Raw genomic sequence first — 14,615 nt, forward strand, 5'->3', positions numbered from 1 at the left:
AATAATATACTGTGAGGTTGTAATCAGAGTGTAATAAGCTGTACTAAGACGATACTTGATACTGGGCTCTGCATGTAGACTGAGAGGAAGTAGATGATAGTGGTACCATATAAATAGAAGGTAGTTTCACCTCCAGGCAAATGCCTCAATGTAGTTTAGTGACCCCGTTCCAGCCGTCAGGACACTTCTTTATATTAAACCTTATAGAAGGCAAAGCATGCGATGGCCGGGCACCAGGATCCAAAATGGCAGCCACATCACTTCCCAGTATCACCGCCGGGCTCCGGTGACTGTGGGCAGCCCATTCTGTGAAGGCTGCCTGGTCAGGTGACTTATGTGGGTGAGCTGGATGTTATTAATAAGGTAGTGTGGTACTGTGTGTGTCTTATGTAACGCTGCATCTCTTCATGTATCCAGTCATTGTGATGGTTGCTGCAATTTCTAGAACTTTGTTGTTCCTGCCTCTGGTCCTTTCATTTGTGCTGCTAACGCTATGGTGAAAACGGAATACATAGGATATCCCAAAGCCCGGGCTACCCGCTGTCATTATGCCGGCAGCAGCATTCCAGAGGTGAAAATCCCGACAGTCCCCCTAAAATCTAATCTAAACCTGATTCCCCCCTCACACTAACCCACCTTTCCCACAGCCTGTCCCTAACCCTCCCCAGTGGTGCTAACCCCCCTGTGAGATGCCTAACCCCCCCCACCCGCAGCCTATTCCTCCCACCCTAGCAGCCTAACCTTCCCTCCCCCACTGCCTAACCCTTCCCGGGGGATGCGTAATCCCCCTACCCGCAGCCTAACCCTCCATCCTATACAGCCTAACCCTCCCTCACCCGCAGCCTAACGCTCCATGGGGGATGCCTAACCCCTCCCTTACCCACAGCCTAACCCTCCCACCCCCATAGCCTAATGCTCCCCAGTGGATGCCTAATACCCCCTACCCACAGTCTAACCCTCCTTCCACCACAGCCTAACCCTCCCCGGGGGATGCCGAACCGCAGCCTAATCCTCCCTCCCCCACAGCCTAACCCCCCAGGGAATGCCTAACCCCCCTACCCACAGGCTAACCCTCCCCGGGGGATGTTTAACCCCCCTACCCACAGCCTAACCCTCCCACCCTATCAGCCTAACCCTCCACACACAACCTAACGCTCCCCGGGGGATGCCTAACCCCCATACCCATAGCCTAACCCTCCCCCACAGCCTGTCCCTAACCCTCCCCAGTAGTTCTAAAGCTTCCTGCAGCCTAAACCTAACCCTCCCTCCCCCCCACAGCCTTACCCTTCCTTGGGGATGCCTAACCCTCCCTACCCACAGCCTACTCCTCCCATCCTAGCAGCATAACCCTCCCTCCCCCACAGCCTAACCCTCCTCAGGGGATGCCTTAGCCCCCACTACCTGCAGCCTAATCCTCGCTCCCCCATAGCCTAACCATCCACGGTGGATGTCTAACCCCCCTACTTGCAGCTTAACCCTCCCACCCTAGCAGCCTAACCCTCCATCCCCCACAGCGTAACCCTTCCCAGGGGATGCCTAACCCTCTCTCCTCCACAACCTAACCCTCCCCATGGGATTCCTAACACCCACCTACTCACAGCCTAACCCTCCCTGGGGGATGCCTAACCCCCCCTACCCACCGCCTAACACTACCTCCCCCACAGCCTGTCCCTAACCCTGCCTCCCCCACAGCCTAACCCTCCCTGTGGGATGCCTAACCCCCCTACCCGCAGCCTAACCCTCCCTCCCCCGCAGCCTGTCCCTATCCCTACCCAGTGGTGCTAACACTTCTCGCTGAAGCCTAACCCTAACTCTCCCTCCCCCACAGGCTAACCCTCCCTCCCCCATAGCCTAACCCTCCCCGGGGGGTGCCTAACCCCCCTACCCGCAGCCTATCTCCCTCACAGCCTAACCCTCCCCTGGGGATGCCTAACACCCCCTACCTGCAGCCTAATCCTCCCTCCCCAACAGCCTGTCCCTAACCCTCCCCAGTGGTGCTAACCCTTCTCCCTGCAGCCTAAACCTAGCCCTCCCTCCCCCACAGCCTGTCCCTAACCCTCCCCAGTGGTGCTAACCCTTCTCCCTGCAGCCTAAACCTAGCCCTCCCTCCCCCACAACCTGTCCCTAACCCTCCCCAGTGGTGCAAAACCTATCCCTTCTCCCTGCAGCCTAAACCTAGCCCTCCCTCCCCCACAGCCTGTCCCTAACCCTCCCCAGTGGTGCTAACCCTTCTCCCTGCAGCCTAACCCTCCCTCCCCCACAGCCTAGCCCTCCCACCCTAACAGCCTAACCCTATCCCTCTCTGGGGATGCCTAACTCTAACCCCCCCACCTACCCACAGCCTAACCCTAACCATCCCACCCCTGCAGCCAAAAGCACCTCCAAGTCAGGTGTCTGGAGCGTGCAGGAAAGACTGGGTGCACTTATCCCCAGAATACAGCCCGTGGCTTCAGCGGCATTGCTAGGCTGCGACAGTGAACGCTGCCCGGAGTAAGCGTAGCCAGCGGCTTTAGGGCAGTAGGAGTGGAGGGACTTAATAGATTGGATCTTGGTCCCAGCTGCGGCTGAGAGCTATCAGATAGGGTAGATAAGAAGTCACTTAGTTAGGAGAGCTCCAGAAAGCACGTCTGGATGGACTCGGGCCCCTCTTATTTTTTATTTTATCTATTAACAGGGGTGACAGGTGTGGTATATTCCTGCAATGGCAGATCCAATCTCTCATCAGACTCTGCTGTCTTCCCTGCACTCTCACTCAGAGCGCACGTATGAGAAGCAGAAGTATGGCAGGAGCTGTATAGATACTGATATGTAATTCTCTATATCATACTGACCGTACTCACATCTTCCTTATTCCTATTGAGAGAATAGAGGTAAGACACTGATGATTGGGGGGGGGGGGGGGGTTGTAAAAGTAGATTATAACCTAGCAGATGATGATGATTACAGGGTATTATATGGTGTATTGCATGTAAAGTACCTTGTTCCACACCTACTCTGCTGTAGCAATATACCTTATATAAGGGTGAGTAACACATGTACAGGCTTACCAGCGTATGAGCACACACATAAAGGAATACTACCTTACCAATGCTTCCAGGAGTAACGTTAGGAGACATTTCTCTGATCCATCAGCTCATATGACTGATATTATTGTTCAGCTAGAATCTCCAATTCATACGATATGTTCCCCATCGATTGTTTTACATTGGTGCTGACATAGGACTTGGCGAGTGACTACATCTCCATTTATACTTCATGGTTAGTTACCAGTACAAGAGAGAGATATATCTAAGTCTTATTATAATATTACATTTGTTATTGTGAGTGTTCTCAGGAGGGTGGACACAATGATAGTCTGAGACACAATATTATAAAGCCTTCATTAAGTTATGTTTTATTATACACACACATTTACAATTAAGTGTCCCAGAGAGTCATCTCCTATTGTTTACAAGATTAATATTGTTACAGAAAATGTCACATTTCCATAATGTATTTTATTTCCAGCAGATGGACACACAAGCAGGAATATCTCAGAAGGACATCTAATGTTATCCCCGGATTGTGACATAAAAGATAATGACAGTAGACAGGATTCTCCAGGAGATAACCCCATTACCCCAATTATACATCCAGCTCTATCAGCTGATCCCTCTGATCCTGGGAAATGTTCTCCTGATCACTCTGATATTGGTGCATCTGTTACAGCTCTGACAGTAGATACAGTGTTTCCCTGTTCTATAGATGCCAAATGTTTTACACAGAACACAAAGCCTATTAACCCACACACAGGTAGGGCAGGTGGAAGGCCACTGATATGTTCAGAGTGTGGGAAATGTTTTAGACGGAAATCAGATCTTGTACCACATCAGAGAAGTCACACTGGTGAGAAGCCATTTCCATGTTCTGAGTGTGGGAAATGTTTTACATACAAATCACATCTTGTTCTACATCAAAGAAGTCACACAGGTGAGAGGCCATTTTCTTGCTCTGAGTGTGGGAAACGTTTTACATGTAAATCACAACTTGTTCTACATCACAGAAGTCACACAGGTGAGAAGCCGTTTTCTTGCTCTGAGTGTGGGAAATGTTTTTCCCAGAAATCACCACTTGTTACACATCAGCGAAGTCACACAGGTGAGAAGCCATTTTCTTGCTCTGATTGTGGGAAAAGTTTTACACAGAAATTACATCTTGTTAGACATAAGAGAACTCACACACGTGAGAAGCCATTTCTATGTTCTGAGTGTGGGAAATGTTTTACATACAAATCACATCTTGTTATACACCAGAGAAGTCACACAGGTGAGAGGCCACTGACATGTTCTGAGTGTGGGAAATGTTTTACATGTAAATCACAACTTGTTACACATCAGCGAAGTCACACAGGTGAGAAGCCGTTTTCTTGCTCTGAGTGCGGGAAATGTTTTTCCCAGAAATCAACACTTATTATACATCAAAGAAGTCACACAGGTGAGAATATATTTCCATGTTCTGAGTGTGGGAAATGTTCTGCACACAAATCAGATCTTAGAAACTATGAGAGAAGTCACACAGGTGTGAAGCCATTTTCTTGCTCTCAGTGCGGGAAATGTTTTACACAGAAATCACAACTTGTTACATATATGAGAAGTCACACAGGTGAGAAGCCATTTCCATACTCTGAGAAATAAATCGGCACTTGTTGCTCACAATAGACATCACTCAGGTGAGGAACCATTTTAATCTTCTGGAGTATACTCATCATTGCCATGCGTTGTTCTTCAAGGTTCTTATCCTATCTCCTATGCTTTTTGCAATTTACATGCTACCGCAGGGTGAAATAATCAGATGTCATGCCCTCATCTACTACTGCTATGCAGTCTTTTGCTGCGGGTACTGAGAAACCAGTACCAATCCTAAATGGTTGTCTAGTTGAGCTCCAGGTGTGGGTGATGCCAGTTGGCTGTGACTCAGTCCTGGTGAAACAGGTCCTTATGATAGAAGATCACCAATAAACGGCAGGGCTACAACTCAGCTTTACTACCAACCACACGCCACATAACACCCATTCTCTGTTCCCTCCACCGGCTGCCTGTAAGATGGTGACTGTTACATAATCTTACTGACTCTCCCAGCCCTACATGACCAGGGTCCAAAGTACCAGAAGCAGCTTCTGCCTCCATACTGTCCTACTTGCTTCCATCTGCAGATGGACTGTTACCAGAAATTCAAAGAAACCCCAAGCAGTGCTGAGATGTCTGAGGGGAGACAGGGTGGGTGGCACTATTGGTGTATCGGTGGCACTGTCTGGGTAATATTATCTCCAAGCAGAGCTGAGGGGGTACTCGGGGTGGCTGGCAGTAGTGGGGACTGCAGGAGGCAGTGTCTGTGTGAGAATCTTGTCCTCAAGCAGAGTTAAGGTGTCAGATGGGGAGACAAGGTGGAAGTAGTGGAAAGGGGAGAGGGCGGGTGGCAGTAGTGGGCAGAGACAGGGCAGTGAAAGGAGACAGGGTGGGTGGCAGTAGTTAGGGGAGACAGGGTGGTGGCAGTAGTTGGGGGAGACAGGGTGAGTGGCAGTAGTGGAAGGAGACGGTGGTGACAGTAGTGGGGGAGACAGGGCGGTGGCAGTAGTGGGGGAGACAGGGCAGTGGCAGTAGTGGGGGGAGAGGGTGGGTAGCAGTAGTGTGGGGGAGGCAGGGCGGTGGCAATAGTGGGTGTAGACAGGGCGGTGGCAGTAGTGTGGGGGGAGATGGTGGATAGCAGTAGTGGGGGAGACAGAGCTGTGGCAGTAGTGGGGGAGAAAGGGTGGGTAGCAGTAGTGGGGGGAGACAGGGCGGTGGCAGTAGTGGGGGAGAGGGTGGGTAGCAGTAGTGTGGGGGAGGCAGGGCGGTGGCATTAGTGGATGGAGGCAGGGCGTGGCAGTAGTGGGGGAGACAAGGTGGCGGCAGTGGTGGAGGGAGACAGGGCGTGTGGCAGTAGTGGGGGAGACAGGGCGGGTGGCAGTAGGGGGGGAGACAAGGTGGTGGCAGTAGTAGAGGGAGACGGGGCGGGTGGCAGTAGTGGGGGGGAGACAGGGCGGGTGGCAGTAGTGGGAGGAGACAGGGTGGGTGGCAGTAGTGGGGGGAGACAGGGTGGATGGCCGCAGTGCAGTACCAGGGGCTACTGGAGGCAGTAAAGAGGTGTATGGGTCCCGCACAGAACCAGTTGATAATTAGACTTCCTGAAAGTAGTGCTGCTACCGATCTCATATCATTTGTAGTAACTTGGAAAAGATGAGATATGAGGTGCACTCTGGAAGCTTATAGGGGGTTAATCAGAGATGAATGCAGATGTGACATCACGCAGCCCCTGGAAAATGGTTCCGGCCTGCCCGCGTTCACCCCTCAGGGATGTGACCGCAATGTGTGTGTCTGCGGCCGCTGCGCATGTGTATTTTGCCACCACCAGCAAACTGCTGTGGGCCGCTATTGCGGCTGGGTCTGAATGACCCCCATAGGGTTTTGGCTCTCCTGATATGTATCTGTTTTACTTACCTGCAATACTATAATGTAACTTGAATTGTTTCTGTGCTTTAAAGGATATTTTATCCATGTTGTGCAGAGTAAAGTATTTTTTAAGTTTAAAATATAGAGAAAAATCTGTGTATTAAAGATATGAAATAAAGTTGTTTAAAAACAAAAGATTTCCGTTGAGTCTTTTTATGTGTCTGTGTATTATCTTATTTCCAGATAATTGTCGCTATGGTGACAGAAACAATTTCCTGTTAATGTGTCACTTGTATTGTTACTTTTGTGTCCAGTAGGTGGGCTCGGAAATGTTATCCTTTTCCTCGCAGCCCCAGTTGCTGGAGAAAATGAAGGAGGAGCTGTTGACGGATCACGTTCCGCTTGAGTTGACAATTTTCTCACCAGCAGATCTTTCCACCTCTGCAGACTTGTGTCCGGAAAGAGAAATACAACGTAGGCTTTAAACCTAGGATCGAGCACGGTGGCCAAAATGTAGTGCTCTGATTTCAACAGATTGACCACCCTTGAATCCTGGCAAAGCGAATGAAGGGCTCCATCCACAAGTATTTCCAGGGAAGACGTTAAGTCTGAGGGACTATGCACAGCCCCAAATGATAATTGTTTTATGATCCTTCTATGTATGAACCAACCCATAGAGGGAATAATCCGAAAGTGTTAATACCAAAGATTAGCTAATCTGGTTGGAGGTGCGCCATTAAGCAAATTGCAATGACTGGTTAGGGGGTTTAGAAAAAAATGCTTGTGGGCTTATATCTAAAGAAGCCTTAATATGTGGTGCACTCTTTTTTTCTTTATGTTTCATGAATAAATTAAAACATAACTTTTATTTCTCATACGTCCTAGAGGATGCTGGGGACACTTCAAGAACCATGGGGTATAGACGAGATCCGCAGGAGACATGGACACTTTAAGACTTTCAAATGGTGTGACCTGGTTCCTCCCTCTATGCCCCTCCTCCAGACTCCAGTTTAGAGCTGTGCCCAGGCAGACTGGATGCACTCTGAGTTTCTCTGAAAAGACTTAATGTTAGGTTTTTTATTTTCACGGGGGCTGCTGGCAACAGTCTCCCTGCTTCGTGGGACTTAGGGGAGAGAAGTCAGACCTACTTCTGGTGAGTTTAAAGGTTTGGCTTCTTTGGCTACAGGACACCATTAGCTCCTGAGGGTCTGATCGCTAGGTACGCCTAGATGCTCGTTCCCAGAGCCCACCGTCACCCCCCTTGCAGAGTTAGAAGTCAGAAGACAGGTGAGTAGAAGAAGAAAAGAAGACTTCAGGGACGGCTTCTGAGGTACCGCACAGCGATCGTGCTGCGCACCATGCTCCCACACACAGCGGCACTACAGGGTGCGGGGGAGGGGCACCCTATAAGTCCTCAAAAAGGCACTGGCAAGAGGGGGCATAAGTGCCAAGGCACTGTCCTAACCCCCCGCCAGTATAAATATTCATTGGAAAATAGCGGGATGAAGCGTGCCATTAAGGGGCCGGAGCTTCCTCCTCACAGCCACACAATACACTGCTAGACATAGGCAGGGTGCAGGGGGGGGGCGCCCTGGGCAGTTAATACACTTATTTTTGGCAAAAGGGGCATAAACACACTCTGTCCTACCCCCACCAGTGAAATTAATTAATTAAGAGCGGGAGAAGTGTGCCATTATGGGGGCGGGGCTTCTTCCTCACTAAGCCAGCACACTTCTCAGCGCCATTTTCTCAAGAGAAACACTAGGTCCTCCCTTCACTACTGATTTGTATCAAGGTGCATATAAAAGGGGGGGGGGCGAGGTATATGTTATATTATAAAGCTCTGAAGGTCTGTTTATGTTATATTTCACAGATTTGTGTGTTTACACTGGGGTGCGAGCTGGCTAATCCTTTTTGTGTGCCTCTGACAGAGGTCTGTCCCCTATCAGTCCCAGTGTGTCTGTAGGTGTGTGTGATACACGTGGGTGACATATCGGAGGCAGGAAGTTCCTTCACGGAGGAAACCGTTTGGGGACACAGGGTTGTAAGGTGGTGGCGCTACCGGCACACCAAGAGCCTGCATTGGTGCATGAAATATGTGGTGGTATGCATCATATCAATAAGAGATTAGATAAGTCTGTATCTAATGCTGCATGCTGAATATGTAGAAGATATGTTGGTCAGCATTCCGTTCTTTCATCTGCAGGCGAACCTCTCTGGGTCACATGAAGTCCATTTAAATGTTATGGCTACTGCTACCGACACAGACTCTGACTCCTGAGTCGACGAGGGGGACTCCAGGGAAATAGATCAACTCCCTCCCACGTGCGTAATATATTCTTTCCCGGCAGTCACCCCCTGTGTTAGATTAGTGCATGGTCCAGGTTGACAAAGAAGGTAATTCTCCCTGCACCTGGCACGGCTTCACTAAAAGAGCCGGCGGACCGAAAGATGGAAATGACATTGAAATCCATTTATGTTACCAATGGTACGCTGATCAGGCCCACTATTGCCTGCTCGTGGGTGAGTCGCGCTATTGAAAAAGGGTCAGACAGCGTGTCATCAGAAATTGACACGATTGATAAAGATGAGATACTCCTTAAGTTAGGGAATATCAAAGAAGCAATGAAAGATATTGGACTCTTGAGTTCACAGGCCGCTACCATAGCAGTATCGGCTCAGCGGATGCAGATTCCAAAGAGAAATATGGAGGCTCTTCCATATAAGGGGACGCCTTATTTGGCGATGGACTGGATGCATTAGTCTCAGCGGCTACCAAAGGTAAGTCAGCATTTTTGCCCTCTGAACCTGCACTGGCAATAAAGATCACCCTCACATGCAGTCCTTTTTTGGCCCAGTAAGTACAGAGAGACGTTTCCCCTTTTTCGCAGGACGGGGAAGAGATGAAAAGATGTCTACAACGGCTTCAGATTCCAAGAACAGAAGTCTACCCCTGCTTCTGTCAAGTCTACAGAATGACGCTGGGGATCCCTCATGGGAGGTAGCTTGGATGGGGGCACATCTAAAAACTGCTCAGTCAGGATTGGAGTCAATCTGACCTGGATCCCTGGGTGTTACAAATGGGTGGTCTTCGGTATGCCGACTGACGGGATCCCGGCGCACAGTATACCAGCACCGGAATCCCGACAGCCGGCATACCGACACTAATTCTTCCTCGTGGGGGTCCACAACCCCCCTGGAGGGAGAATAAAATAGCGTGGCGAGCGCAGCGAGCCTGCAAGGGGCTCATTTGCGCTCGCCACACTGTCGGTAAGCCGGTAGTCAGGCTCCCGACGCCGGTATGCTGGTCAACGGGAGCTCGACCTCTGGCATACCATACTGAACCCATTACAAATAGTGTCCCAGGAATACAGACTGGGGTTTCAAGACGTTTCCCCATGCCGATTTTTAAAACAGACCTTGCCAACGTCTCAGAGAGAGAAGCACTTATAACAATAATTCACATTTTATGTCAGAACCAGGACATAGTCCTGGTGCCTGGGTCACAACAAAGGGAGGGGTTTATTCAAGCCTCTTTGTAGTTCCGAAACTGGACGGCTCGGTCTGACTGATCTTGAACCTAAAATCCGAATCTCTACTTGAAACGTTTCAAGTTCAAGATGGAACACTGGGGGCAGTGTTTTCCAGTCTAGAGGAGGGGGATTACAGGGGGTCAGTTGATGTAAAGGATGCTTACCTGCATGTTCCCATTTATCCTCCTTACCAGACTTAGCTGAGTTTCGCGGTTCAGGATTGCCATTACCATTCCAGACATTACCTTTCGTTTTCTCCACGGCGCAGAGGGTTGTCACCAAGGTGTTGGTGGAGACGATGGTTCTCCGGCCTCAAGAAGGGGTCAATATAATTCCGTATCTAGAAGTTCTCCTGATGAAGGCGAGATCCAGTGAGCATGTGGTACAAAACATTGCGCTCTCCCTGACCATACCAACAACACGGTTGGATTATAAATTTTCCAGGAAAGATTATTTTATCTTTCGGGACGATTATGAACAGGGTAGTTCAGAGAGTTTTTCTTCCGGTGGAAAAGACTCTGGAAATCCAGAAAATGGTAATACTAGTTTTGAAACTATCGACAGTGTCGATCCATCAGGCCATACAGGTTGGCAGGTTCCATGCCAGGGTATTCCAGGAGGACCTGTTGGTAAAGTGGATCCCACCTACACATGCACCAGAAGATAGTCCTGTTGTCAAAAGCCAGGAGTTCACTCCTGTGGTGGCTACACAGCTCGCACCTATTAGAGGGACGCAAGTTTGGAATTCAGGACTGGGTCCTGGTAACCACGGATACAAGTCTCCAGGGCTGAGGAGCTGTCACTCAAGGAAACTTTCATGGAAAATGCTAAAGTCAGGAAGCCTGCCTTCAAATGAACATGCTGGTATTGAGAGACATTTACAAATGTCTTCAACAAACGGTACATCTTCAAGATCATCGTAATGCCCATTACACATTATTATACACTGTAATGCCCATTACACATTATTACACACCGTAATGCCCATTACACATTATTATACACCGTAATGCCCATTACACATTATTACACACCATAATGCCCATTACACATTATTACACACCGTAATGCCCGTTACACATTATTACACAGTGTTATGTGGATTATGGGAACTATGGGCAGAATTGCGTTTATAGAAGATGGCGCTTAGAGCTCCTCTCCTTTTTTATTTGCTGTGTTGTGTGTATAATTGTATTTTTATTGAATGTTTTATGCGTGCAATATAGGTATATGGGATCGTGGCCGGTGTTTTCTAGTCAGGCATCCATGCTTCTTTGTGTGTTTACAGCCGGATGTGCAGGTCACGTCCGCGTGATGTGAGGTGGTATATAAGTACAGACGGCACATTTGGTGACCTTACGGACCACTCACCAGGCCAGCAATGGGGGGTACAAAGGGATCCCCCGTCATGGGCCTTGTGGATCAGAGGGTCCCAGTGATCCAGTAGGACACAAAACAGTGCTGTATCACATAGATGAGAAATACAGACACCTGCCACAGATCTGACGTTGCTTAAGTAAGAAAAATACAACCAGGCAAGCGAAGGGAACACCCCCTCCTTCCCGGTTACCTCCGTCACCAGGTCTGTGGACATCATTATACTGCGCCCATGCCGGCAGATACTCTCCCCTGCTCCCCACTGATGATGCAGCACAAGCTGCAGCACTGCTTGCACTACACAGCAGATACTCTCCCCTCCTCCCCACTGATGATGCAGCACTGCTGGCTCCACACAGCAGATACTCTCCCCTGCTCCCCACTGATGATGCAGCACTGCTGGCACCACACAACAGATACTCTCCCCTGCTCCCTGCTGATGATGCAGCACTGCTGGCACCACACAGCAGATACTCTCCCCTGCTCCCCACTGATGATGCAGCACTGCTGGCACCACACAGCAGATACTCTCCCCTGCTCCCTGCTGATGATGCAGCACAAGCTGCAGCACTGCTGGCTCCACAAAGCAGATACTCTCCCCTGCTCCCCACTGCTGATGCAGCACAAGCTGCAACACTGCTGGCTCCACACAACAGATATTCTCCCCCGCTGCTCACTGATGATGCAGCACAAGCTGCAGCACTGCTGGCTCCACACAGCAGATACTCTCCCCTGCTCCCTGCTGATGATGCAGCACTGCTGGCACTACACAGCAGATACTCTCCCCTTCTCCTCACTGATGATGCAGCACAAGCTGCAGCACTGCCGGCTCCACACAGCAGATACTCTCCCCTGCTCCTCACTGATGATGCAGCACAAGCTGCAGCACTGCTGGCTCCACACAGCAGATACTCTCCCCTGCTCCCCACTGATGATGCAGCACTGCTGGCTCCACACAGCAGATACTCTCCCCTGCTCCCCACTGATGATGCAGCACAAGCTCCAGCACTGCTGGCTCCACACAGCAGATACTCTCCCCTGCTCCTCACTGATGATGCAGCACGAGCTGCAGCGCTGCTGGCGCCACACAGCAGATACTCTCCCCTGCTCCCCACTGATGATGCAGCACGAGCTGCAGCACTACTGGCTCCACACAGCAGATACTCTCCCCTGCTCCCCACTGATGATGCAGCACTGCTGGCTCCACACAGCAGATACTTTCCCCTGCTCCCCACTGATGATGCAGCACAAGCTGCAGCCCTGCTGGCTCCACACAGCAGATACTCTCCCCTGCTCCCTGCTGATGATGCAGCACAAGCTGCAGCACTGCCGGCTCCACACAGCAGATACTCTTCCCTGCTCCCCACTGATGATGCAGCATGAGCTGCAGCACTGCTGGCACCACACAGCAGATACTCTCCCCTGCTCCTCACTGATGATGCAGCACAAGCTGCAGCACTGCTTGCATCACACAGCAGATACTCTCCCCTGCTCCTCAGTGATGATGCAGCACTGCCGGCTCCACACAGCAGATACTCTCCCCTGCTCCCCACTGATGATGCAGCACTGCTGGCTCCACACAGCAGGTACTCTCCCCTGCTCCCCACTGATGATGCAGCACTGCTGGCTCCACACAGCAGATACTCTCCCCTGCTCTCCACTGATGATGCAGCACAAGCTGCAGCACCGCCGGCTCCACACAGCAGATACTCTCCCCTGCTCCCCACTGATGATGCAGCACAAGCTGCAGCACTGCTGGCACCACACAGCAGATACTCTCCCCTGCTCCCCACTGATGATGCAGCACAAGCTGCAGCACTGCTGGCACCACACAGCAGATACTCTCCCCTGCTCCCCACTGATGATGCAGCACAAGCTGCAGCACTGCCGGCTCCACACAGCAGATACTCTCCCCTGCTCCCCACTGATGATGCAGCACTGCTGGCACCACACAGCAGATACTCTCCCCTGCTCCCCACTGATGATGCAGCACAAGCTGCTGCACTGCCGGCTCCACACAGCAGATACTCTCCCCTGCTCCCCACTGATGATGCAGCACAAGCTGCAGCACTGCTGGCACCACACAGCAGATACTCTCCCCTGCTCCCCACTGATGATGCAGCACAAGCTGCAGCACTGCTGGCACCACACAGCAGATACTCTCCCCTGCTCCCCACTGATGATGCAGCACAAGTTGCAGCACTGCTGGCACCACACAGCAGATACTCTCCCCTGCTCCCCACTGATGATGCAGCACTGCTGGCTCCACACAGCAGATACTCTCCCCTGCTCTCCACTGATGATGCAGCACAAGCTGCAGCATCGCCGGCTCCACACAGCAGATACTCTCCCCTGCTCCCCACTGATGATGCAGCACAAGCTGCAGCACTGCTGGCTCCAAAAAGCAGATACTCTCCCCTGCTCCCCACTGCTGATGCAGCACAAGCTGCAACACTGCTGGCTCCACACAACAGATATTCTCCCATGCTGCTCACTGATGATGCAGCACAAGCTGCAGCACTGCTGGCTCCACACAGCAGATACTCTCCCCTGCTCCCTGCTGATGATGCAGCACTGCTGGCACTACACAGCAGATACTCTCCCCTTCTCCTCACTGATGATGCAGCACAAGCTGCAGCACTGCCGGCTCCACACAGCAGATACTCTCCCCTGCTCCTCACTGATGATGCAGCACAAGCTGCAGCACTGCTGGCTCCACACAGCAGGTACTCTCCCCTGCTCCCCACTGATGATGCAGCACTGCTGGCTCCACACAGCAGATACTCTCCCCTATTCCCCACTGATGATGCAGCACAAGCTCCAGCACTGCTGGCTCCACACAGCAGATACTCTCCCCTGCTCCTCACTGATGATGCAGCACGAGTTGCAGCGCTGCTGGCGCCACACAGCAGATACTCTCCCCTGCTCCCCACTGATGATGCAGCACGAGCTGCAGCACTACTGGCTCCACACAGCAGATACTCTCCCCTGCTCCCCACTGATGATGCAGCACAAGCTGCAGCACTGCTGGCTCCACACAGCAGATACTTTCCCCTGCTCCCCACTGATGATGCAGCACAAGCTGCAGCCCTGCTGGCTCCACACAGCAGATACTCTCCCCTGCTCCCTGCTGATGATGCAGCACAAGCTGCAGCACTGCCGGCTCCACACAGCAGATACTCTTCCCTGCTCCCCACTGATGATGCAGCATGAGCTGCAGCACTGCTGGCACCACACA

At 51.2% G+C, this 14,615-nt stretch overlaps 1 protein-coding gene across 1 annotated transcript in view; it reads left to right on the forward strand.

The window, feature by feature from the left end:
- LOC134984060 (zinc finger protein 271-like) overlaps nt 1–5,573 on the forward strand; it is a 221,260-nt gene extending 215,687 nt beyond the window's left edge. The window contains exon 8 of the mRNA XM_063949701.1: nt 4,054–5,573. Within this exon, the coding sequence (XP_063805771.1) occupies nt 4,054–4,673 (620 nt within the window). The 3' untranslated portion in view covers nt 4,674–5,573. The remainder of the gene's footprint in view (nt 1–4,053) is intronic.
- Nucleotides 5,574–14,615: the final 9,042 nt, after the last annotated feature.

The sequence above is a fragment of the Pseudophryne corroboree genome (genome assembly GCF_028390025.1).
Source record: "Pseudophryne corroboree isolate aPseCor3 chromosome 3 unlocalized genomic scaffold, aPseCor3.hap2 SUPER_3_unloc_33, whole genome shotgun sequence".
NCBI classification, from domain to species: Eukaryota; Metazoa; Chordata; class Amphibia; order Anura; family Myobatrachidae; genus Pseudophryne; species Pseudophryne corroboree.